Genomic DNA, 26,724 nt, shown 5'->3' on the forward strand with positions numbered 1-26,724 from the left:
CTATGTGTCGAAGTGTCCTTGGGCAAGACACTGACTGAACCCTAAATTGCTCCCATTGGTTGAGACTACTTCAGTGTGGGGGTAAATAAAAGCGCTAAATAAATCAAGTCCATTTACCATAAACCACAGTCCAAAGGTGAGAGGTGCACAACAGAAACCCAATAATTCTCTCATTGCAAGTGTGCAGGAGCTAAATGTGCTGAAGTTAGCTGAGCATGTTTAAAAGAGTTCCAGTGATAGACACACAAGCACTTTGATCATTATTATAGATAACAACAACATAGCTCAACTTCATTTTTACTCAAACCAATTAAGAGCAAGCCTCCCCCTGGTTTTCAATTGTCTTAACCAACATGTAATGGCGCTCTCACAACAAAAAATAAAAGTGAACAGGTGAGTTTCAATAACAGAGTGAGGAGTGATAGCTCTGAATGAGTGTGGGAAAAAAATGTAAAAAAAACAGCAGCTACAAAGGTGTGAGGTGACATCACCAGAGTCGCGTGGGTGTGTTACTTCACTGTTCAAACATGCTCGACATGCAGGTGTGTGTGTGTGTGTGTGTGTGTGTGTGTGTGTGTGTGTGCGTGTGTGTGTAAAGCTGTTACTGTACAGGAGAGATGTGTGATTTGTTTTTCATTAAAATCTAATGCAAACACGCATTCCATAAAAACTAGCACAGAATGGTAAAATAGACGCGTTGAGGGTTACGTGAATAGAAACGAGATTAAGAAACATACTTTGTGCTTTATCAAAATCAATAATTATTGTTTGAATCAGTTCAATCAATAGGCCATCGATTTCTTCAGATTAATGCCAGTGTTAAATGCCCACAGAGACGTACAGTACACACAGTATTATGCTGTGAAGTTAAATAAACCCCCAAAATCTTTGCACGGGTCAACTTCTACCAAATACACACGATAACGATCACTCCACCAGCAAAAATATAAAAACCAAGGTTTTCTTTATCACTGTTTCACTACAACGGCACCACAAAGCACCAACTGTGCACTCTGTCACACATGCTGCTTACTGCAAAACCACAAGGGGCAACAGAGGTGAGGCTTACCTTCTACAGGGAGTGAAGGGAGAAAGACACGGTGAAAAGAAAGGAAGAGGCACATAAATACAAGCATTCAACCAGACACTAACAGAGCAGACGACAGCAATGACACGGGGAAATAAAGGGGAGACTGAGAGGAGTTTAAAAGCAGGAAACGAGACCAACGTGCAGAGCTAGGAAAAGAAAAACTAAAGCTCAAAGACAGAAGATTGAATAGCATTTCATAGGGCTGGGCGATATGGACCAAAACTCATATCTCTATATTTTTTATTCAAATAAAGTCTGACCACGAAGACAATTTAGGGTTAAATTTGCTAACTCAAAATTCCACACAAGCATATTTATTAACAAACAGCTGCACAATATGTGTCGTTTTTAGCTTTTACGCCTCTAAGGGACAGCACGTGTGAGTGAGGATAATTAGAAAAAGCAGAAACTCCTAAAACAAGTATTTTGATACGAAATATGCAATAAAATCGGAATTTTTGATATTGCCAAAATAAAAAACTTGATATATCTTGAATCTCGATATATTGCCCAGCCCTAGCTTTTTACTGTATATAAGCTTCAATGTCATAATGCCAAAAGTTGATCTGAATTCTTATTTGTGATGATGTTTTTAATCACTATATAAGCTAAAAAAGACATGTATATGCTTTGTTTGAGGCAAAGAGTACTTCAGTCCTTCACTAGTTATATATATATATATATATATATATATATATATATACTGTGACTGTAAAAAAATGAATTGCAGTCTAGGGCCTGGTAACACATTTAGCATTTATTTTACGTACCTTGTTGGCCCAAGCGTCCTCGTCCCAGGATGTGAGCTGCAGCACTCGGATGATCTCGTTAATCTCTGCGCTCATCTTTTCAAAGGTGAAGTTACGGTTCTTCAGGGCCTCCTCCACACCCTGGCTGCCAGACGTCTTGGTTGTCACAAAAATCTTGATACCTTAACCACAAAAAGTATTATTATTCATTTTTCAGATAAAAATGTTTTTTTAATGGTTACCTGAGATGAGGATGGGCAGCAGCTCTTTCACTGTGTTCATGGAGTTGACCAGCATGACACGATGCTCCTGATGTGTGAGCTCCTGCTGTCGCTCATCAATCATTTTTGCCATCTTTGTCATTCCTGAACCCAAACATAAAAACAGAACTGAAACGATTCCTCCCTTTAGGCAAAACAGCAGGACTTGGAAAAAAAGGTACAATTCAGCTATTTTGTTTCTAATTTACTAGTTATTTAAACATTGTTGTTGAAACTTACATTTAGTGTACTATATTAAGGGTTCCTACAGCTTCACTCAAATTAAATTCGACTTTTTAATGCCTTTTGAAATTTAATTTAAGACCAACTTCACACAAATGGGGGAAAAAATGCTACATCAATTACATATAGCGAAGGTAAACTGGCGGCACCCAAAGTAAACTCAAAAATACACAAAATGACAGTAAAATACACAAAGAAAGACTAAAGTAATCAAAATCACTCAAAACACACAAGATGAATACAAGAATAGACAGAAATCTATAAAACACCACCAAAAATACAAAAAATAAAAACCATTAAGAAAAATCTTGGTTCCGCTGTCATGATAGTGTGATGCTACGGTAAATTATATATATATATATTTTTTTTTTTTTTAATTTGGAATGAGACCAATTACAATCATAAAATTATACTTACTATGTGTTAACATTTAAACCTTCAAAACATTGATTTAAGACATTTTAATGCCAATTATGGCCTTATTTTTAGATTAATAAATGTAATACATTTTAAGTAGGGGTACATCGATTGCAATTGTCTGCTCAATCACCGATTTTTTTAAAAGCCTGACTTGCCGATTCCGATTTTTTTTTTATTTTTTTTTTTTTTTTTATGAGCATACACCTTGAACATTCCAATCCTATTTTACTGTAAAACATTGAACAATATCCACAAAACAATACAAAATTGTTGTTTCAACTGCCCATGAGGTGATTCTCTCAAAAATAAGTTAAAAGTTTAGAACATTGCTGTCCAAAATACTAAATTACATCACTTCTTTAATTTTTCACATTTTAAAAACAAATTAAACTTGTCCAACAGGTTCCACTGCAGAGCTGTTTGGAGCTCTTTGCCAAAAATAAAGTGCACAGCAGTATTTTTGGTTTAATAAATAAAGAAAATCACAGGATTTTGGGTAGATGATAAAATAAAAATCTACAGGACAAACCAAAAAAACATCTTAAATCACTAATAAAGTGTCCTGAGTTTTAAGTTTCCTTGTGGTGCAAATATTAAAAAAAATGTCCAAATACAGCAGCTTTGTGGATATTTAAATGTAAAAATATCAATCTAAAAATAACAGGTTACAAGATAAAAGCGTGTGTAACATTTTCATAAGTCAAAGGAAAATGACACTTATTACAGTCACTTGTTCATTAGTGGAAGCTTTTTATTCATGTACAAAGCCATGAACTCCATCATTTTCTTCATAGTCGCTTTGCTCTTTTCACTGATCATAAACACTACACTGGCTGTTTGTTCCATTAGCTTAGCTTTAGCATTAGCTTGATTTCTAGCTTCAAATGATCCACACTCAGTGGTGTAGCGGTTTCTTATAGTGAATGATTGCTTGCTGCTCCACCAGGACTTATTTCCACGTTACAGGAATTACAAATTGCGATCCTTTGCTCTTTTTTGTGTACTACTGCCGAAATACCTCCTGACTACTGTTATTGTTATCCTAGCACAGGAATTGGCAGCACGCACATGCACACATGAGCTGGTGGGCGGGGCCTGTCAGTCATCTCACAGCAGAAGGAGACAATGGCTGACTTTATGACAAACTTTAAGACGCTTGCGGAGGTAGAAAAGATCAGCGAAAAAGATCAGTTTCATATGCAAAGATCGGCAAATCCCCCAAAATAAGGGAAATCGGCACCTATTGATCGGCCTTACTTTTAAGACTTTTTAATAATCTGCGAGAACCCTGTTATTATTCATTCCCTGGAAGAGATAAGACAAATTCTGGCATACTTGGCCTGCAGCACCTTAACAGGAAATTGATAATCTGAAGAGCAAGACCGACCTGGACCCAGATTCTTTGTGTATGTGATCAAGTCTTCCATCGTCTCCACCACCTCCGCCACAGTCAGATACTCCAGAATGCCTTTACACACACGGATTATTTTGCGAACCTATGATGGGGACATGATAAGAAGACAACATGACATGAGTTCTCTCTCGTCTTTATATAAAATACAGCCTCCAAACATAAACTGATGATGCTGCTGCAGATACACATCCTGTCACTGATTTTCTGCACAGTATCCAGTGGTCCCTGAGCTGCATTGGCATAAGCATGATCGATGACTCCTGCTGACCACTGCAGAGCCCTGACCTGCATTTCTATATTTCACTGCTTGTCCCTGAGAGCACAAACGATGGGCCTGAAAGATGATACCCTTCTGGGATTTGAGGTCTAGGAGGAGATCATTTTGTAGCTTTCAGAGACCTGTTCACCAAGCTATTTTCTGTACATATATAATAGAAAGACAACAGAGAAAGATGCTAATGTATAACCTTTTACTAAAGCTTTTTGCTATATATACGTGGGACATGTTGAGCTGCACTCAAATCCGGAATTAAGTGAATGATGCACAATGAAGTTGAGGAATTTGACATTTGGTTGTAAAGCACTTTGAATTATATTCTATATATGAAAAGCACTATATAAATAAAGTTTGATTGGATTCTATTTGAATTAAAGAACTTATGGTATGGTAAGTAAAGTAAATTAGGAAGAAATCAAGAAGAACGTATGAAATGAAAGAGTTGAGCAGAAGATGATGGGAACATAAACAGACGGACAGATTGACAGATACCTCAGCCTCATCAAAGGTCAGTAGTAGGTCAGAAGTACCAGACAGGATGCCCCGCGAACCATCGATGAGATAATCCCGAGCAGGAACGGCGTAGGGATCGGCTTTCAGCATCGATGCAGCCTGTACAAGCTTTGTGCAGGCGTTCTCCACTCTGTAAGGTACAGAATAATAGATCTAAAAACACGCCATGCTAATGAAAAAAGAAATCCTCTCCCTTAACCCCTAAAGCTTACTGTAACACAAGTAACCTACATATTTTCCCCCCACACAGATCACTTTAAATCTTCCTTCAGTATTATGGTATTTTTCACTAATCTCCATTTATTCCAAGAACCCCAACAACATAGTATTTGAGGTTTATTTTCCTGAACTCGCCTGTTTTCTGGAGTTTTAGCCTCTGAAAAATCACTTTAATGACAAAAACAGGCTGTTTTGGGGCCTTCACGCATATGCATGAGTGGGCGTGTCTGTAGACGTTGACTTGCCATCACTTTATCACCATAGGGATTTTCTTTTGCTATACACACACTCTTATTGTTTTTAGCCAAAAAACTGCACATTACAGTGAAACACATGGATATTTAAGAGGTTATTGTGAGTCCAACAAATGCTGCTCCACGGTGTGTGTTTATCACATCAGCAGCGGAGTCAGTCAGCTGTTTCAGCTGCTAAGGTCGCTTTCTTGTCATCCTCACCACTATTGGTTACAGGAACAGTCCATTGTTTTGTCCAACCGCTGCGTCGCATTGAGTCACAAACACGCCAGATCAACCCATAAAGGTGATATGAGGCAGTATAACTGCTACTAAAAGTGGAACTGCTCCCTGGGTGCTACACTGTGGTTGCCCACTGCTCCTCAGGGAGGGGTTAAATGCAGAGAACACATTTTCATGTATGTAGCTTTACAGATATGACGATAAAGCATAACGTATATTCTATATTAAACCACAGTGTTTGTTTTAGCTGTGAGGTAGTGTGCGAGGGAGGAGCTTACATTCTTATAGGGTAAGAGGAGCCAGGATTGTCAGGAGGAGGAGTTTCCGCAATGTGACATCACAAAGCGAGAAAAATCCAACTGTCCTGTTTGGAGCTGACTTTTTACAAAATGTAGAATAACACGGGAGGAAGGAAACAGAACTTTTTCAACTCTGTCCCTCTGAATGAGGCTAAAGGGATGTATATCACTGTAGCAAAACCATTATACTGCATCATTAAATAAAAATAACATCTCTTTAAATGAAACTGTGGGCAAAAGGTGAAATTTTCTGAATCAAAGGCCAAAAGCAACATACACGAAAAAAACTTGCATAACTTCCTCTAAACTTCACAGTTTCTTCATGATGATTAGCAGCTTCCTCTCTAAGCAGTATACACTATGAAAGGGCTTTGATCTATAACAGAATACAGTCACAATATGTATTATTGCAAACCTAGTTTAAATGAACTCACAAAATTCAAATGAAAGTGGCTTTTTTGAAACGACCTGTATCGCTAACGGTATATGTCTGTGCACCTGTCTGTTTTCTCTCTCATAACAGAAAAGCTAAGTTGCTTTTTAAACAGGATGTGATTGGAGTCACAACATGTCACAGTTAAACCCTTCCTTCCTACAACCTGAGTCACTGACAGTTGCATCTTGGGTGTGATCCATTAAATGAACCGTAGAGTGCTAAACACCATCAGCCTTTGCCATTTGATCCAGGCACACACATGCCACTTGCACACGATCCCAACAGTCATTTTGCTCCCAGAAACAGGCAGCGAGCCAAGCACCAGCACATGATTCAGTTCCAAGAGCATGCCATCTTCCTTGTTGCCCAGGTAACTTTGCCTTTTTCTGCATTTTTTGGGCATCGCAAAAGGGCAACAGAAAAGCAGCTCGGCTTCACGTGTTCAGCAAGATAAATACTAACAAACGAGCATGACGCTGAGCCTGATGAATATGTGGGTCTTTGCAGAGCGAACCATCCGTGTCCTTCAGCATGCACTACAGAGAAACAGCCATGCAATATAAGCGCCACTATATTTAGTGAAGGGGAGACATTCCAGCACATGTGCTGATGGATGACGACAGGGTGACGATGTGACTCTGAGGCGCCTAAAGTGTTCAGCCTGATGACCTGCACTCGTCAATGTGTTTCATCCCTGACCTTGTGGGGCCCCCAGGACCCACCTTTCACCCCCCCTGACTGTAGTTTGTCATATAATAAAGAATATTGAAAGATTGCAATCGACATGGATGGCACATAAATTTAGTTTAATGATCTGGGTAAAGAGAAGAATGGTTTTATGGGAGCAAACACAATGTTTCATATGCATCCTGTGTTTTTATGCGTCTAAACCGCTTTCCCAATGACAAATACAGAAAGCAACAGCCAAAGATGCTCATCAGGTAGTTTACAATGATAACCTTGCTCTATGAGAGCAAAATAACTCCCTAAAGATCAAAAAGTATTTATTACAAAAGGGCAAGACTCTAAGGCACTTAACATGCCATGTCTGACCTTTGCCTGGGACCAAGCAGCCATTACTGCAACAGATAAAAAGAGAAAGAGAGCCAAAGAGAGGCTAAGGGTTCCACATTGAGGAGAAAGACAGAGAGAGTTTAAGTATTTTATCTGGACATATTTCTCACTGTAGAGTTTCAGAAAGTCAAGTGCTTACTTGATAAAAGCTGGTGGCATGTCCCTTTTCATGATTTGGTCTTCTGTGGTTTGAACAGTCTCCCTTCCCACCTGGAAAACACAAAAACTCTATGAATTAACAATAAACAAAGTTAAATAAAGCAAAGGCTTCAAAATAAATCACAATAATGAGTGAGAGATTAAATTGCGTTTAAATTAAATTCTGTTTCTTCTCTCTTTTTTCCCCCTTCTCTGCTCATGCTGTCGAAGGTCAACACTATACATGTAGTGCATTGTTTGCAAGGCATGTTTTATTATAGCAATTAAATAAATGAATGTATTTTATTGCATAAATGCAACCATCACTAGCCCTCCCTAAAGAAGGGTAAGAAACACTTTATTAGAGGGATAATATAAAAAGAAAGGGCAGTGTTACACCTTGGTAAAGGAGAAGAGAACAGGGGAGAGGGAGTCAGGGTGGGACGATGGAAGGGGTGCAGAGGAGTTGACTATTTTAAGGTGAGAGTGCAATGTGATGTTATAGTTGTGCATATTGCATTGTGTACTAAGTTAAGCCAGTCTGGTGACAAGTGTGGAAAATTGAAAAATAAAAATTGCGTTTCTTGAATTTGATTGTCACAAAATGATCTGAAAACATTGATTTCATTCATTCGTACAGTGACACACAGATCCTACATGATCAATATATAAAAATATATGAAATCAAAGCAAGAATATACTTTTGTTCAGTAGTACTTGTATTAATGTAGTGCTGGACTGTGTTCATATCATTCAAAATGATATTAAACAAGCATAACTGATCAAAAATAAGTTATATGGTATACTAGATATAAATCTGTTGAATGTCCAACTTAAATATGCTAGGCCTATTAACGATCACGTTTCGAAGCAGTCATTAGTCATGGATATTTGCATCGGTCAGCACTTCAAGGCGCAGCGACATCTAAAGTTTTCAAAGCTTTTAAGCTTAAAACTTGAGCCTGTTTTCTACATCAACCAAACATCAAATGCATGACTCCATCTCCTTTACCACAACCTCCACATCGGGAGAGTTTTGCCTTCATCCATTCAGTTTTCCAGTGTGATGTCTTGTTACTTATCCGGTGAAGCATTATTTCAAAGAGGCAGCCGCTGGAATGACGCCAAGCCTGGGCACAGTTCTAATGTGCTAAGCAGCTGAACACCTCCACTCCCTCACCAAAATGACTCACTTCCCCCACTATGACCTCAGCTCTGGGAGCGAGACCCAACTCACCCACGATGAGCCGCTGTGGGTCAGGGATCACATGTGATCAAGCTAGAACCTGGATCACCTTCAGACCACACTTAATATGGAGCATCAGTTTCCACAGGGGAATGATGCATGCATAATCATTACTTTATAACTTTGCAATATCAGGCCCAATGTGAATTTATTCAAAATGCGTCTGCTTTTTCTTTTAGTAAATGTTCAATCCTTTTTTCCCCCACTTCCATTCCATTTTTTTTATTTTATTTCATGCTTAGGTTATTAGGAATGCATCCATGATCCAGCAGCTACTATTGAGCTTGTCACTGGGTGCGACTACAAGCAGCAGCAGAGACCTTCCAGATGGTGGAACGCTGAGGAAGTAATTGAGAACAGCACACGTACAGCACCTCGCTTCCATCACCGGACCTGGGGGACTTTGAGTTACTGAAGGGTTATAAATTGCGGTCAAAGGTTGAACCAAACTAAAAGTAAAGCTTGACACTGGAGGCCGTTCATCTCAGTCATCTGGTGGCAACACACACACTGGCAACTTGGCCCGGCCGATATGGACCAAAACTCATATCTCAATATTTTTTTCTTAAAATGGCGATTTATGTTATAAATCTCAATATCTTTACCTTAATAAAGTTTTTTATTTTGAGTTAAATTTGCTGATAAAAAATATGTCACACAGGCACATTTATTAACAAACAGCCACATAATATGTGTCACTTATGGCTTTTTCTACTATTAGGGACAGCACCTGTGAGTGAGTTCTGTAGTGTGGCATGTTTAGGGGAAGGTCTGGGTTAGGACGCACTCAGTAATCCATCTAACTGTGCTTTCCATGCTGTTCTGAGAAGTAACGAAAGCAGTGACTTCTAAAATGAGTATTTCAATGCAAATTAAGCAATAAAAATCTAACTTTTTGACTGTACTCTATGAATAATATGAAATACTTGTATGATGTGATTTGTACTGTGCAATTGTATAAATAAATCTTGAATCACAATATATTGCCCAGCTCTAGTGGCAACCCAGCAACAGACAGGACTTTAGACTTAAAGATTGACCTACTAAACGCTATTTACAGATCTTACCCAGTACCATCAGGTTTGTCTTTATCACAACACTGGTATTTTCCTAATATCACTTAGAAAATAAAAGTAGTAATATACTAGTTTATTACATCACTAATACATTTGTAACAGATTGAATCAAGTTAAGACATGGCCTCAGCAAAAAAAAAAAAAGAAGACGAGGGGAGACAAGATGATGGGATATGAGCAAGAATGTCGCCTTTAAGAAGAGCTGAGTCATAGTATCCACAGAGTGAGTCCCTGTAAATTGAGCAGACTTGAGGTTCTTCGTATTAAACAGGTTCCTCTCGTCTCTCTTTCCTTCACCCCATGCCGAGTCTCTTCCTGTTGTCTGAAGTTCAAAGTCTCCAGCAGTGATCCCAACGATTTGCAGTAAATATAGCTCAGTGACACAAGTTGATCCTGGTTGTTGTCGAGCAGTTGTAATACTGGAACCTCTTTGTTATTCTGAGCCACCGTCATGTTTTTTGGATGTCAAAGTTGTGTTCCCAACAACAACATTATGTAAAATAAAAGCTGGAACTTCAGAAAATAAAGCAATTGTTTCACATTTTATGATTTTAACCTAAAAGAGCCCATTAAGGCATTATGAAGCTTCATGGGATGGGGTTATATGGTCAAGAAGCTTCCACTAAGGTTTACATCAGCTCATAATGCAACAAGTTGGATACAGTAGTGCCATTTTTTTTTTACCAGTTAAACGAACAAATAATGATTGACACTAGTGGAAAATGTAAGGTCTATAGTGAGAGAGTCAGATGTACACAAACTAAACTACAAAACTAAAAACGGCTAAACATTTTTCCGAAACAATTTTCCAACTCGTTATAAGCAGAACAGGTTATGTTCAAGGCCAGTTTCATTTAAGAAAAACAGATTTTTAATAGCATAATAAGAATTGATTTTTAATACACAGTATGTGTGTTGCATGACAGTAAAATAAAGACGACAACAGATGATGTGGGAGGGTCTGGGTTTGACTCATTCCTAAACATATCCAGAGACTCACAACACTCCCTCAATAGATACCAGCAAACCACATTAAGAAAAGACAGCTGTTCACTTCCACCTTCTTTTTTAAGTATTGCCTTGCTTGGGTGTCATCTCCCTCTAAGCTGCCCCATCAACCCTACTGACTCTCATTCTCATTTGCCATTTGTTCCTGACACTCCTTTTTTTTTTTTTTACCAACACTGTGTCCCAGTGTTGTCAAGTAGCTTGATGAAGTTGCTGGTCTTCTAGAACAAACTCGTCTTTGTTGACAGTGTTCCATCGCTTCTCGAAGAGAAGAAAGGCCACTCTATCAACCTCAAGGCTGCCAAGGCCAGACTGTTTTAGCACAATACCGGTTTAGTCATGGAGATCAGGAGAGATCGATGGTGACAGTTTTTGGTGAGCACCGTCTTAAGCAGCAAAGATACAAGAAAAACTCCACTGGCTGTAGAGGTTTACTTCCTCGTGGAATTAGCTGCAGTGTCCACACTAGTTATGGTTTTTGCATTTAATACATAACAATTAACATAGACCGAGGCAATTATAGATTTCAACGATATATCAAGATTTGTATTTTCAGCCATATCGGAAATGACAATATCACTTATAACGATATAGTCTTAAGCCCCATCCACAAGATTTTTAAGGCTATGTTGCAGTTCCTGCATGACACTGGAATGTATGGGATGATCTAGTCGTTACAATAAAGACCAGTGGAGGGCGGTAACACGCCTTGTGGCATCCACTCTGCCGTAAATACAGAAGAGGAAGAAGAAGACACCGAGGATGCTCATAAAACTTGTGTTACAAAAAAACAGGACACAATAGAAAAGAGGAAAGAGATGAAGACAAAGACATGACAGGATATTTGCTTGTGAACCAACGACAAAGTAGAGCTTCTGCTTTGTTGCCATAGTTACTGTTGTTGTTGTTGTGGGGGGGACGGGGGATCGCGCATGCGGGTTAAGAGAAAGGTGGGTCTATGGCATCATCGTTTGCAGAGTATGCGTATATGCCGTCTGCACGGCGACCCAACGGGTGGCTTTCTCAAACTTTTCCACTCTGGGACCCGTTTTCAGAAGTTATCGTAATCAGCTTCCAAATCCTCGATGCCGTGTGGACGCAAGGTGTAAATGATAAAAAAAACTTAACTGTTTAAACTACAACCCGTCTCCGTGTGGACGGGTCCTGATTGTAAAGCTTATTTTGCATTTGAAAAGCTAGTTTTAACAGTCGCTGTTTTTGCTACTGATACAACATGCAAGAAAAAAGTGCATTTATATAACTTCTGTCACATCACAAACTCACTGTTTGAGCCTCACAGCAGTAATTAGAAAAGTTGCGCTCTGTTCAAACACACGGGGGACACTTAGCTATCATTGACCAATCTTATCTATAAAGCAAGGAATCGCTGTCTGTGTGTCTGCCTGTTCCTCAAATATCTCTGCAAATCAGGTACAGATTGACCTGAGACTTTCAACATGGCTGCTGCTTGCTCCAAGGGTGTTGGAGTTGTTTGGACTGCTATGATACAGTTCATAAATTATTTCATAAAATTGTCTTAAATAAAGCTTTGCAGAACAGCTCAATGTTGACAGGGAGTCATAGTAACTCAGGATGTGTAATTCAGAATTTACACTAGAAATTGAGTGTTTATAAGGTCAGTTTAAAGAGGATTTGACTTTTATTCTGAATTTAAAAAATAAATTAAATTCCTATGTGTAAACCATCCATGAAAAAGCCACTTAACCTCCCACTTTTCGATAGCAATACATACTTCCTACGGGCACTGCACTAGTAACTTTAAACAAGCCAACACAGTATTAAGATATCAGTTTGCCTTTCACCATTATTTACGAAGGCAGCAATAAGGTCAGAATGCAGGTCGAACAAGATTTATTATTAATCTGGCTTAGTTAAAAGAAAGTTTCATGTTGGATAAATGAGGTGATGAAAGCGACCAGCATGGTAGTGGCAAAACTGGCCCTGCAACCAGAGAGAGAATATCACAACTGCTAGTATCATGTTTCAACAAGAGCCATGCAGAGAGCTTGTGCAACATTTGTGGGGAGCCACCAAAGCGGAGAGGGGATTGAGTTGACCGATTTAATTCTACACGACTAGCTTTACTATGAGGTCACGTCACAGCAGAAGAAATTCAGTGTTTCATGAAAACCATGTAAAAAGTGGAACATTTAAAGTACTATTGAAATCAATCAACAAATGGTATTAGAGCTTTAATTGTCATTCATGAAAAAAAATTATAAATAAAAAAATCAAAGCGTCGTTTAAACCTGTGACAGTCCTTTCCGTTGATACCATGATTGGCCCGAACCGAGCACTTTTAAAATCTTATTTCACATATAAATATTGCATTCATCGATGATTGAATCACATATGTATCGCGCATTTAAACGTGAATTAGCGTGTAATTGCTAGGAGCGTGTAATCTTGGATCTTCTGAGACCTTGCTGCAACAGATACGCAGCAAAACAGGAGGTGGTGGGGATCAGTGGAGATGTTTCTGAGCAGATACGCATCCAGCGGAAATCCAGGGTAAGGCCCTTCTTGCTGCAGAAGTACTAATCTCTACACCACCGAAAAAACATTACAAAAAACTAATGTGAATCTTTGCTTATAAAGGACATTAAATACATTATTTGGAGCTATAACCAACCCTGCAGCTTTGTCAGAGGTTAGGAGAGGAATTTCCCTTTGCTAGCTCAAACTGTCATTTGTGCGGCTGAGTGCTGCAGAGTCTTCTGATTTACTTCCTACCTTTGCTCTCTAGATGAACCCTCCTCCATGCCCCCATCCTGTATCATTTTCATCAAACTTAAAAGACAGTATGTGACAACATGTGCTCCATTAATCCATATCCAAATAACACCATACCGTAATCTTCTGAAGCCTACATTTTATCCTTGATCTGAAGGTTGGGTCTTTGTCGTATTGCCAAATTGAACAAATCAAATTGTGTGCAGCATGATGTAGTCTTACATGATGAATAAAAGGAAGCTTAAGGAACAGGGGGTAGGAAGTTATTACTTTTGCATGTCATTAAAGCACTTCACCAAATGTAAATATCTATTTCCTATTTGCAAAGGAGTACAATAAATACCTACTTGACGCCTCTTTGAACACACATCAAATGAAAAATATTCAGAGAAAAACATGTTTTATTGGCTATTTGTGTTTTCAAACATTTAGGTGAGAATTCACTCCCTGCAGAAATGCTGGGTAAACCATATAGTGACAGGATATTTGTCTGTACGACATAAAGTTCTGTGGTTTCTAATGTTACAGAATGGCTACATACAAATAATAAACTGTGGCCAGTTTATTATTAAAAAATCATTCACAACTGATACATTTTATGAGATGAGACAAAACCATGAAGATGTTACTCTGCAATCTCAGTGGTTCCCTGATAATCTTTAATGCTGCTAATGTTTTTCAGTGTACCCAAACAAACGAATTACTCAGGGCCTGAGGTTAAGACAGTCATGAAGAGTCAAACACTAGCTGTCCAGACTAACAATAACTGTAAATTATCCTATGACCTAATTTAATGTTTAACTAAAGCTTCTAATTGAAAGCACCCCTTCAAACCTAGCCCGTGCTCATTGGGAATTCCTCAAATTCCTCACATTCATCTTTAATTGAGGTCTAGTAAATTTGCTCAGTTTGAAGAACAAACCGTAAATGTTGATTATTGCTGAAAGCAGCGACACGGGCTCAGGTCTTGCTTTGCCTGTGAAGCTCTTTTAGGGCTGCACTTTTATCTACTTTAGAAGTACTAACGAAAACACATCTATGAGTTTTGGGGATGATGCAAAATAATGTCACTGGCATAGTCATTTAGGTGAAAGCTAGTTTAATTCTTATTTAGGCTTTGATTTGGGGGTAATTGTACGACAGTTGAAGATATTCTGCTATTTTTCACTCATCTCCATTTCTTTTAAGAACCATAACATAGTATTTGAGGTTTATTTTCCCAAACTCACCTGTTTTGTGGAGTTTTAGCCTCTAAAAAGTCCCTTTAATGATGCTTCTAAAAACAGGCTGTTTTGGGGCCTTCATGCATATTCATGAGTGGGCGTGTCTGTAGACGCAGACTTCATGCCTCGCTCTAAGAGGGTGATCATCACCATTGAGATTTTCTTTTGTTATACACACACACACACACTCTTGTTATTGTTTTCAGCCAAAAACCTACACATTACAGTAAAACACATAGATATATAAGCAGCTACTGGTCCTCTGAATGAGGCTAAAGAGATGTAAATCACTGCAGCAAAACCATTGTACAATGATTTTTTCATAATACTGCCCCTTGGTATTTGGTATTTATTTTCACAATATGACAGTTACATTAATGCTCGGGTACATAAACTGTACTGTCAATAAACTCAGTATTATCCCTCTTTATTTAAATTTCAAAATTTAATCTCAAGATTTCAAAGCTTCAAAATAACAAATGAAATTTTAGACGTTGTAGAATAAAATGTAGAACCTTCAGAAGTCTTTTATGCCCCTTTTCAAACAAAAGAACAGAGTTTTCGTTCACAGCTACAGCAGATGCTGACAGGTCGATTTCACATGTGACTCAAGAAACCTTCAACATTAATTATCAATGCTAAGATCAAAGCAACATGTGACTTTTCTGGCAAACACAAAACGATGAGGTAAATGCTTTCCTTAGACGTGCTCCAGCTCTGATGCAGAGTAGCGCATCCATCTTCACATTGGTTTAACCTGAGTTTCTACTTTCCTTTGCAAGGTTTGTCAAAAAAAAAAAAAACAAAGCCAAAGAAACAATAGATGTCAGAAGCTAAATTCCCAAAACATTAGGTACTTCCTATTCCCAAGGCTGCAGCAGCAGATTGAAAAATAGGTGGAAAATCTCAGAAGAGCTACACACACGGTAATCTAGTGAATATTCTCCGACTGGTGCTGGAAACTTAAGAAACATTCTTTTGATCAAAAACCTCTATGATGTCATATCAAAGCTGGAATTGGAACAAATGGAAATAATTACAGATGAATGGGTTCCATTGCTCTATTGATGGAAACACATGATCATAGTCCAAAAACTTAGACAGTATGAATCATCCTTCTTCAAACTGACTAATAATTTACATTTACGTACCAAGATGATAAATTGCCTCTTTTTTCCTCTGTTTGGTGCACCCGTTCAACTGCTTTTTAATGCCATCAACTAAATGGCTGATTACATAGTCAGTAGATTAAGCTGTCAAGCTGGAAACGCAGGACTGAGAGAGAGATCGGAGGAAGACAACTTATGAAAATAAGGTTTTTACATTTTGATAGGTTCATGCCATGAAAGCACCCCAATAACTAGCCAAATACTGTATGGTGTGAGACATGAGTTGTTCTCATAAAAAAATTATTTAATTAGATTCAAGTTAAAGCAGGGAGATAAAACTTGCAGAACTATTTTCGTTCTCAATATTTTAACAAAATAACAAGCTTTCCTTGCTAATTTGTGCTTGCTTACGCATTTGGAATGATGATTTATTTCATTTTATTAGCATTTTATGAACATTTAGAGATGTAAATAACTCTAATGGTCTTGGAAACAGAATTAAGAAGTTATATTAAAGGCATTAAGTCACAAGATGATGTCAGCCAAATTTGAGCCATTATTGGAAAATCTCTCCTAATGTGTCAATTGCAGAAGTAACAATGCTGAAAAACACAACATAACCCAGCTTTGAAATTGTAGATGCCCAAGTTTATCTTCTACAAACAGCCTGGAGGTCTGGGCTTTACCAGGCTATAAACAAGTGACAGGAAACAGGCTTTTTTTTTTTAGCCTGCATTTCTTCCTCTACAAGCATCATACTCTGACAGGACAATCCTCTCTCACTATTTCCTTCTGTTAAGTAATAAAAATATCCCTCCACAATCTTAATATATGTTGGGATATTATTATTATAGTTTTATCACATGAACAAAGGTATTGGAGCATCTACTGTACATGGGCTTGAATGATCTCTATTTGTTTGGCTTTGGCCCTTGTGTTTGTCCCACCATTTGCTGTTGCTTGTTTAGTTTTTTTTCCTGAAACGTCCAGAACTGGACGTATTGTATTCAAGATTCAAGATTCAAGGTTCTTTAATGTCAAATATGCCCCATGTTAAACATACAGCACAGATGAAATAGCAATCCCCCCCCACCCCCAGTGCAAACCTGCAGTGCATAAAAAGAGCACTTAAAACACACAACAAACACACAAAAAAAACAACTAGCAATACTATACAACAAATAACTTAACTAAAGACATAACAAATAACAAATAACGAACAACAATGAGGTAGAATGTGGATAAATGATTAGGTCTGGCACTGCTCGAGTTGACATCGTGTATTTTTTCATAACAAACTTGTCGATAAAGTCATGGTAGACCAATAGGAGACCATCCTGTCCCTACAAAGTTGGAAGTATGAAATTGTTCAGAAAATGGTCGTGCATGACTCCACCACCCTAACACAATATACATTAAGAAAATGAGAAACGTACGGCTCCCATGGTAACATAAACTAGACCTAACTATCAGAGCGTAGAACAGAAAATGTGTTATTTATGACTCAGTTTAACATGTTTCCATTGCCCTAGGATTTATTTGTGATGTTGCTAGAACTGATCCATCCGGCACTGGGATCTCACTTATTGTCTTTACAGAATGTCCTAATTACATTTGTACCACAATGAATTGATTATAGAATATAAAGGTGTGAGAAAAGTTACTAAACAATGAACAACCTATTTAAATTCTATAAAAACCTAGTGCAACGATGTTTGCAGAGACTATTTAAATGTATGATTTTTTTCATTTGGAATATTTCCCAAATACATTGTTGAACTATCCCATAAGCAAAATAAAACAACACTGTGTAGAAGACCTGGGTGATATATCGAGACTCAAGATATATCGAGTTTTCTATTTTTGCAATATAGAAAATAATATCGTCTATATATATATATATATATATTTTTTTATAGCTTATTTTGTTTGAAAACACTTGTTTTAGGAGTTGCTGCTTTCACTACTTCTCATGTAAAGCACAGTTAGATGATTTCTGAGTGCATCCTAACCCCAGGTAATAAGCTACACTACAGAACTCACTCACACGTGCTGTCCCTTATTGGACAAAAAGCCATAAGTGGCACAATGTGTGCATTAACAGTTCGTTGATAAATGTGCCTGATCAGCAAACTCAACCTAGAATAGTTTTTTTGGTCCGACTTCAATTAAAATAAAATTATCGAGCTTTATATCATATATCGTTATTTTTGGGGGGAAAAAAATATCTAAATATGTTTCACATCAATCTTTCCCACATTTTAATATGTAAAAACAAAATAAATCCAGGGGTATACTGACATAAAAAGGATTGGACGCCCACACCAAAAATATTAAAACCTATATTTTTATTGATTAGGAAGCCTGACAAGGTAACCAATAGATAGGAAATAAATTAGATGATAGATATTTGTTATTAGTGTATTTTACAGCTGATTTATGACGTGTTAGCATTAGAGATGCTAACAGAAAGCTAACACAAGCGGAAGGTTAACTTTTATTCGGTTATTTATTTCAGATTCAGTGATTGTGATTAATTGTAAATTGAACTTTAGTAATTGAGAACGTAATTGTAATTGACTTTGTGAGGATTAAAGATAAATGCAATTGAATTGTAATGGGGGGGGGGGGGGGGCACTGTAATTGTAACTGAATTGTAATTGAACATGGGTAATTGAAAACGCCCTGGTTCATAATGTCTGTGTTTAAATCACAGATTCTGTCAAAGAAAGACACCAGTGCAGATGTGTAGTATGTGTACCTGCTCCATTGGGACACAGGGCATGTTTTCATGGAGAAAAGGGCGTCACTTCCCTTTGTCCTGAGTCAAATAAGACTAAAAAACTCTTTATATCATTCATTCATTTCCTCTGGTGTCCAACACATGCGTTTCCTGTTGAGTTTGAAAAGTTGTGTCTAAGTTCTGGAACCAAACCGAGGTCAGTGAGAGGCTACAAAACTCTCCGGGAACGACTTCAGGAGCGGGGGAAAGGGAAGTTTTCTTACCCGGACGAGGTTGCTGACGGCCGCCTGCACAGCCGCCACCGGCACCGACAGATCCGGGATTCCTTTCCCGTCAACTTCTCCCTCCTCGTGCATTATCACCAGATGGGATATCTGCTGAGCCACGGGCTCCAGGATACTTTCTATCGTCTTTGTGTGGAAAACCGGCATGGTGACGGCTTAAGTTCACCAACTAAGTAAATATTTCCTCTTCTGAAGACAGTTAAAAGCCTTAAAACCCCGACACGGACGCTGAGTCGATCCCAGTGGGTGCTCCTTTCGTTCCGGGACAGCCTCTCCCTCCGGTGTGAGGACTACAAATACAACCAAGTCACTCAACAATAGGCCCCGCCCACTGACCAATCAGATACACACAAGATAAGTCATCTGTGCTGTGATTGGTTGCTGTCAGTGTCGCTCACACACAGGCGCGTTAGAGCATCAGTGCGCTCCCTAAATTACGTAATTCCGCCCTCATGTCCTAAAAAGGGAAATATGTGTGTCTACTGTTGTTTAGAGGGATTCCAGAGGCTGTGAAACGGACCAGTCATCAGCACTGTAAACTATGCTGTAAACCAGGGTTCTAGACTCAGGCTGCACACATGATTAATGATAATATTTAATAATTAAATACTCCCAATGCTGTTCCTGTTCAATAATAATTCCCAACTAAGGATGGAAGGTGAAGAAACGTTTATTAATTCAGATTTCAAGGCAATAAAAGTCATTTTATAAGCCTATTTTTAGACATGTATGCTACAGCAGGGATAGGCAACTTTTATCAACATTATGTACACATATTACACAATATCATCATTATAATAATGACTTATCTGAGCCATAATACAGGAAAGAACAAAGAGTTTTGTGAGTTTTTATAGTTCTTTGTGTATTTTGTGTTTTTATTTTTTGACTTTATGCTTTGTTGCCATTTTGCATAATTTATATTTTGTGTATTTCTGTTTTCATTTTGCACATTATAGTTGTATATTTTTCTTTATTTAGCTTGTCAGCTTTTGTGTTTTGCAAGTATTTTTGATTACTTTAGTTGTATTTTGTGTACTTTTCATGTCCCTATGTGTATTTTCGTTCTCACTTTGTATATTGTTATTGGTAATTTGTGTTATTTCTCATTTTTGTTGTAATTTCTGGTGTTTTCTCAAGTTGCTTTATGTATTTTCATTGCCATTTTGCACATATTTTTAATTTGTGTATTTCTGTTTCCATTTTGCATATTTTAGTTGTATATTTTCTATCTTTTTGTTGTCATTTTTTGTGTTTTGCGAGTAATGCAGATTACTTTAGTTGTATTTTGCATACTTTTCTTGTCCCTATGTGTATTTTTGTTCTCACTTTGTGTATTTTTGTTATTGTTTTGTGTTATATTTCTCATTTTTGTTGTAATTTCCTTATATTTTTTCAAGTCACTTTATGTATTTTCATTGCCATTTGGCACATATTATTAATATGAGTATTTCTGTTTCCGTTTTGCATATTTTTGTTGTATTTTTTTGTGTTTTGCAAGTTTTCTTATTATCTTTAGCTGTATTTTGTGTACTTTTCTTGTCCCTATGTGTATTTTTGTACTCGTTTTTGTGTTATTTTTTCAGTAACTTTGTATGTTTTTGGGTCATTTTGTGCATTTATTTTGTGGGCCACCAGTTGCCCGTGCCAGATGTACAATATTTGTGCAGCCTGCGGTTATTTATAACCAGCTGACAATCAAACTGCAGCACAGCTGGTGAAAAAAGAGAAGCTTACACACCATAAAAGCCAAAAGTAAAAGAGAAGTGGTTTGAAACACAGTTGTACATTGGCTTAAATTAAAGAATGTTTATCTAATAATTCTGTTTTCCTTCAATGTATATCTTTATTACATTATATGTGTTTATCATTAACATACAACAGGTATTGGTGTAACATAGTGACCCAGAAATGCACCTTGACCAGCTATTATATGGAGCAGCATTCACTCATCTGTGTACAAACCAAGCTTTATCACTGCATTTTTTCAATTCCTCCCTCGTCCTAACATCATGACCTGAAATAATAGTATTCCAGGATTATAAAAGCAACTGCCAAGCAAATCAGGCAGAGGAATTCCCACAGAATCCCTAAGGAGCTACAAGGCAGCGGTCCATTGCCTAAAAAGGAAGAGTCCAAAAAAGAAAGAATCAAGGAAGTTGCTGTTTGGGGCCTTGTGTAAACATGCTAAGAGCTGAGATGCTTTTCATTTTATGTAAAGTCACTAGAACACGTGTCAACGACATGCTGCAAAAATGCAACAAAATACTTAAAATCTAAAGAAAAAGAAAATACACATAGCACCTTTGACTTTCACTTTTTAAATCTGTAAAAAATGATCCAGGAGCGTATATATTGTTGAGTTCACCCTGAATATAGACATCTATGATGGCTTTGCTGCAGCTTCCTAAGATCTCCAGTTACTGACAAGGCCGTCCACGTCTCTCTGTGTCTGTGCAGGAATGTAAAGGCTGTGCATGATGGGTGGTCTAATGATCTGCACCCTGTTCTACTGCTGATGAACTCACTGGTTCCTGATCTGCAAGGAAGTGTGAAAAGGTCCAATCATAGCAGCAGAGGTGGCAAAATCAAAATATATTTGAATATTTGTATTATTTTTGTAAATATCTATCATATGTGTATGTAATTTGAACATTATTATTACTTGTTTATTCTTTCTTTCGTCTTTATTAACGTTTTTATTTTATTTTCATTTTTTCCTGTGGCTGTAACATAAGTAATTTCCCCCTGGGATTAATAAAATAATTCTGATTCTGATTTTGAAAAGTACTCGTCTTCAGTACTAAAATTAAAGTAGATTTACCTGAATAAAAAAAATAGCTCTGGTAAAAGTAAAAGTATTAATGTTGCTCACTTACTTGAGAAAAAGTTTAAAAAAAATGCCAATAAATGTACTTAAGTAAAAATGTCCCTTCAATAATAATAATACAGGGGTTTTAAACCATATCTTTTATTTTTTTAAAGAATTTGTAGAAAACTGGTAAATGGAAACAAGTTAAATATGTTACCTTTGAACATCTGGATAATTTAGCACTCATAGATGAACTTTGAAAATAAAATGTTTTAAGAAAAAATTGCAAATGCTCAATGAAACTCACGCAGAGTCGCTTTGAGTTAAACATTTTTGAAAACTTCTTTCTATACCTCATGCACTTTTATTCTGATGAACTTTTATTCTGATAAACCTTTTATTCTGACAAATTTTTACCATATTGCAAAGGTTGTTTTCACGAGCATTGAGCGCCATCACCTGGTTAAAATAAGTAATTACAATCACTGCTCGGATTTCAATACCTTGATAGATTAATATTAATAATGCTTCCATCAACTAATGAAGAACAAAAAGCAAAATAAAATAAAAAAAGGTATACAGAAAGATCTAAATATTTTATCTTTGGAGAAGGATTGTGCCAGTTTATGGTGTTATGTAATTTGTAAACCAACGTGTACGGTGTGTAAAATACTAATAACTGAATGTTTACATTTTTGTTTTGTTTTTTTAAAACATGTATTCACAGAGGAGTAATGTTAAATAAATAATGTTTTTGCGAATAATCTTGAACACAGGGAGGTGTCATCATATATTAAGAAATACACATATATTAGTTCATATGAGGCTTTTAACTTGAATAAAAAGGAAATCATGTGTTACATAGCAGCGTGCATTAGCATTATTAAGAAGTTGCATTTTCACTGAATATTTCATTGTATATTTCCTCTAATTTGTATTTCTTATGGTGACAATTGAACATTCTGTCCAAGGATTACAGATGAAAAACAGCCTTTTGGCTTAATCTGGTACATTCTCTGTATTGATATTATTGTACACTGTCTCTGTTAAATAAATAAATAAATATATAAATAAATTCAACTAGAATTAACATAACATTTCTTTAGCATTAACCTAGCATTAGCATTGACATTAGCGTCAACATTTAAATATAGGATGTTTTGTGGTGTTTTTAATTGTTAATAAAAAAAACAAAAAAACAATCCACAACGCTGACAATCAAAAACCAAACAGAAAACAAGATAAAAACCAAAATAAATTGGAATTCCCTCAAAACATAAATTTCTAATTATTTATAAATACCAGGGTTTCAACCTTTTAAATAGTTCACGAACGGCTGTAAAATAGACCGATCAGATGGAAACGCGTTGCGCGCATGTGTTGGAAGGATAAGAAAGGATCCGGTTCGTGAAAGAAATTTGGTAGTGGCAGTAGCATTAGCCTAGCCTTAGCATTAGCCTAGCATTAACATTAGCTTAGCATTAGCATTAACTGTCACTACCGAATCCTTTCATGAAGCGGATCCTTTCAGATCCCATCATCGCATGTACGTAGTGTACGTCACTTCCTTTACTCGTAATCCTTACGACAGCGTAGCTGGGACGTGATGTTTGAATATAAACCAACCATATGACGTTTGTTAAACATTTTAATAGTACACATTTAAATATGTGACTGTTTTGTGGTGTTTTCAATTGTTTACAAATAAATAAATAAATAAAAACACAATACACAACATTGACAATCTAAAAAAACCAAACAGGAAATAAGATAAAAACCAAAATTAATTGGAATCCACTCAAAACCTAAATTTCTATTTCTTTTTAAATAGCAGGATTTCAACCTTTTAAATAGTTCACGACTGGATAGGGGACGCGTTGCGAGCATGTGTTGAAAGAATCTGAAAAGATCCGACCCGTGAAAGGATTCAGTAGTGACATTAGCATTAGCCTAGCATTAGCATTAACCTAGCATTAGCTTAGCATTAACCTAGCATAAGCTTAGCATTAACCTAGCATAAGCTTAGCATTAACCTAGCATACGCTTAGCATCAGTATTTCCGTTAGCTTCGCATTAGCCTAGCATTACGAGTTGTGCACCTGTCACATGATCATAAATAAATAAATAAGTGTAGGAGTGTGAGAGATAATATATTGAAGTGATAAACTTATGTTAAATATCCAGACGAGAACACTAAAGTCTGCATGTACAGGTGACAAACGTCTGTTTTGCATTTGCTGTGTAATCATTTGTTTTTAAGTTCCATTTAATTCCGACACATTTTCCCAACGTTTTTATACAACCACGCATTCAAAAGACGAGTCTGCATTAAATCTATATGTATTTTGATAAATGTTCTCCTGTGTTGCTCCATGATTGCATTTGTAAATTGCCACGCTGTGATTTTTGTGAGTAAAACAGTGAAATTCACCTTAAAGCAGAACGTTTTAACTTTTTAGTGTGAAGCTGACAAAATAAAAAATAATGATAAAATGCATTAAAACCGGATCCAGCTGTGTAAGAAAATTGCATTTTTCTTATTTTCATCAAATGGAATAATCACAATTTCTCCTTATGATTGTAAATGTATACCATTTTCACAACAGCTATTTTCATTATTTTTTTGCTCATTTTAATAGTTGCACGCTGTAGTGTAGTTGATTTGTTTTGGATGGCGATGCTGTGATAATTCACACTTCCTACAGCTAAAATATGAAGGGTTTATGGCTCCGTTTCTCTGTGCTCTACATGCAGAATCTCTGAGAGTCTGTACATTATTGTGATTTGCTCCCACAGTTTAAGGCAATGCTTTGAACTGAATCCTCTGAATTGGTCGTACGGTTGTTGTTTTTGTGTGTGGCACTGTGTGTGTGTGTCTGAATGTTCTCCTGGAGCTGCTTGGTTAATCCTTCAGGATGGATGGTTGAATGGATTACTTCCACCAGGCACAGCAGAGCACATCACCTTTACTGCTTCACTTGTAATGTAATGTAATGCCCACCAACACTAACTGTTATGTAAGCTCCTATTGTGAGCACAGCAGTTTTTGCATGACCTGGAATATGTGTGTGTGTGTGTGTGTGTGTCCCACCCCCGCCCCCGTCTGTCTGTCTTAGTAGACGTCTGGTGGAATCATGCAACACACTGACAGAAATGAACATGTTCCCTCTTTTTTTTCCTGCCTCAGCTTAGTGTTATTGTGAGGAAAAAGTCATTACTAATCTCTATCTTTTGTGCAAACTTTTGACATTCTGTCACTTAAACTTCAAGTAAATGGAACATTTTTTTATTATTATGATCTCTTTACACCATAGGAGCCGAACAGCACCTCTGTCAATTAGTTAAGAATCTAAAATATAATAGAACATTTCTGCATAATGTGAAATATCAGCAAAATTACGTCATTCAATGAAAAAAAAGAGGAAATAGCTCTGTTACACCTGGAGGCACTCACTTAACTGTATATATTACAGACCGATTATAGCGTATCACCGATTAATCGATATCATTTAATGTGTAGTAGATGTATTTTTGCTGTCATTTTGTGTCTTTTTAGGATTGTGCATATTTTTTGTTGTGTCTTATTAGAGTCACTTTGTGAATTTTTGCTTTTGTTGTCGTAGTCGTGTGTCTTTTTAGTAACTTTGTGTATTTTTTCAGCCGTATTGTGTATTTTTGCTGTTATTTGAGTTCTTTTTAGGATTATGCATATTTTTCGTTGTGTCTTATTAGAGTCACTTTTGTGAATTTTTGCTTTTGTTTTGTTGTTGTCGTGTGTCTTTTTAGTAACTTTGTGTATTTTTTCAGCCGTTTTGTGTATTTTTGCTGTTATTTGGGTTCTTTTTAGGATTATGCATATTTTTTGTTTGTGTGAGTCTTTTTGGAGTCACATGTGTATTTTAGCTGTCATTTTGTTGTTGTATTGTGTATTTTTGCTGTTCTTTGTGTCTTTTTAGGGTCATGCCGAATTTTTGTTGTGTTTTTTTTTTTCTTTTGGAGTCACTGTGTATTTTTAGTCACTTTGTGAGTTTTTGCTCTCATTTCGTCGTCATTTTAGTAACTTTGTGTACTATGGCCTGAGATTTGTGTGTACTTTCGCTGTCGTCGTGTGTATTTTGTACCTTGTTGGGGTCTTAATGTGTATTTTTGCTATTTTATGTGTTTTTGGAGTCACATTGTGAATTTTTGCTCTCATTTGATTGTTTTGTGTAATTTTAGTCACTTTGTGTAATAACTTAAGATTACATTTATTTAACCAGTTAGATCAGTGGGAACAATTTCTTATTTGCGATGACGACCTGGCCAATGGGCAGAAGATATTTAACAAAGATACAAACACATAAGATGATTATAAAAGATTCACAAAGGACATTTCAGCGCTCTCTTTTTGTCCTATATCTATTTTATTTCCCCTTCACTGAGATGTAGAACGCTGCCCTCTCTTTTTATATCTTTCCCCTAATAAAGTCATGGTTTACCCTTCCTTAGTTGGGTTGTTGACAGTCACAAAAAAAAGATTGCACTACATGTACTTTTGTGACAAATGCACACATTTCCTATGCAACACTTCTTAAAGAGCAATCTGTCATTCCTGCTACAATGTCGCAGTTGATATTATAAAAAGGAGTTTTTTCCCACTTTGCTGCCATGACGGGAACAAAATAACTACGGATAATTATAGCAGCTGCATCTGTTGAGATGTGCCACTTCCAGGACCTTGCTTTTGTGAAAACAGCCCCCCTGTCATGGCTTACTGCGTCCCATTAATTCAAAGACTTTTCTGAGCATATGTGCCGTCGTCAGTAGATAAAGAACCAGGCATTTCCCCCGAGAGATGAATGATTGAATTCAGTTCAATGAG

The 26,724-nt window shown here is 36.9% G+C and overlaps 1 protein-coding gene across 2 annotated transcripts in view; it reads right to left on the reverse strand.

Moving 5' to 3' along the window:
- Window positions 1-19,347, reverse strand: part of vcla (vinculin a) — a 31,517-nt gene extending 12,170 nt beyond the window's left edge. Inside the window, exons 1-6 of one of the 2 annotated variants that reach the window (XM_028475431.1) lie at window positions 19,031-19,347; window positions 7,610-7,680; window positions 4,946-5,096; window positions 4,150-4,258; window positions 2,082-2,204; window positions 1,861-2,021 (exon numbers count right to left, since the gene is read on the reverse strand). In XM_028475431.1, the coding sequence (XP_028331232.1) occupies window positions 1,861-2,021; window positions 2,082-2,204; window positions 4,150-4,258; window positions 4,946-5,096; window positions 7,610-7,680; window positions 19,031-19,198 (783 nt within the window). In that variant the 5' untranslated portion in view covers window positions 19,199-19,347. The remainder of the gene's footprint in view (window positions 1-1,860; window positions 2,022-2,081; window positions 2,205-4,149; window positions 4,259-4,945; window positions 5,097-7,609; window positions 7,681-19,030) is intronic. The other variant, XM_028475432.1, reaches the window with a different exon arrangement.
- Window positions 19,348-26,724: the final 7,377 nt, after the last annotated feature.

The sequence above is a fragment of the Gouania willdenowi genome, chromosome 19 (assembly GCF_900634775.1).
Source record: "Gouania willdenowi chromosome 19, fGouWil2.1, whole genome shotgun sequence".
Taxonomy (NCBI): Eukaryota; Metazoa; Chordata; class Actinopteri; order Blenniiformes; family Gobiesocidae; genus Gouania; species Gouania willdenowi.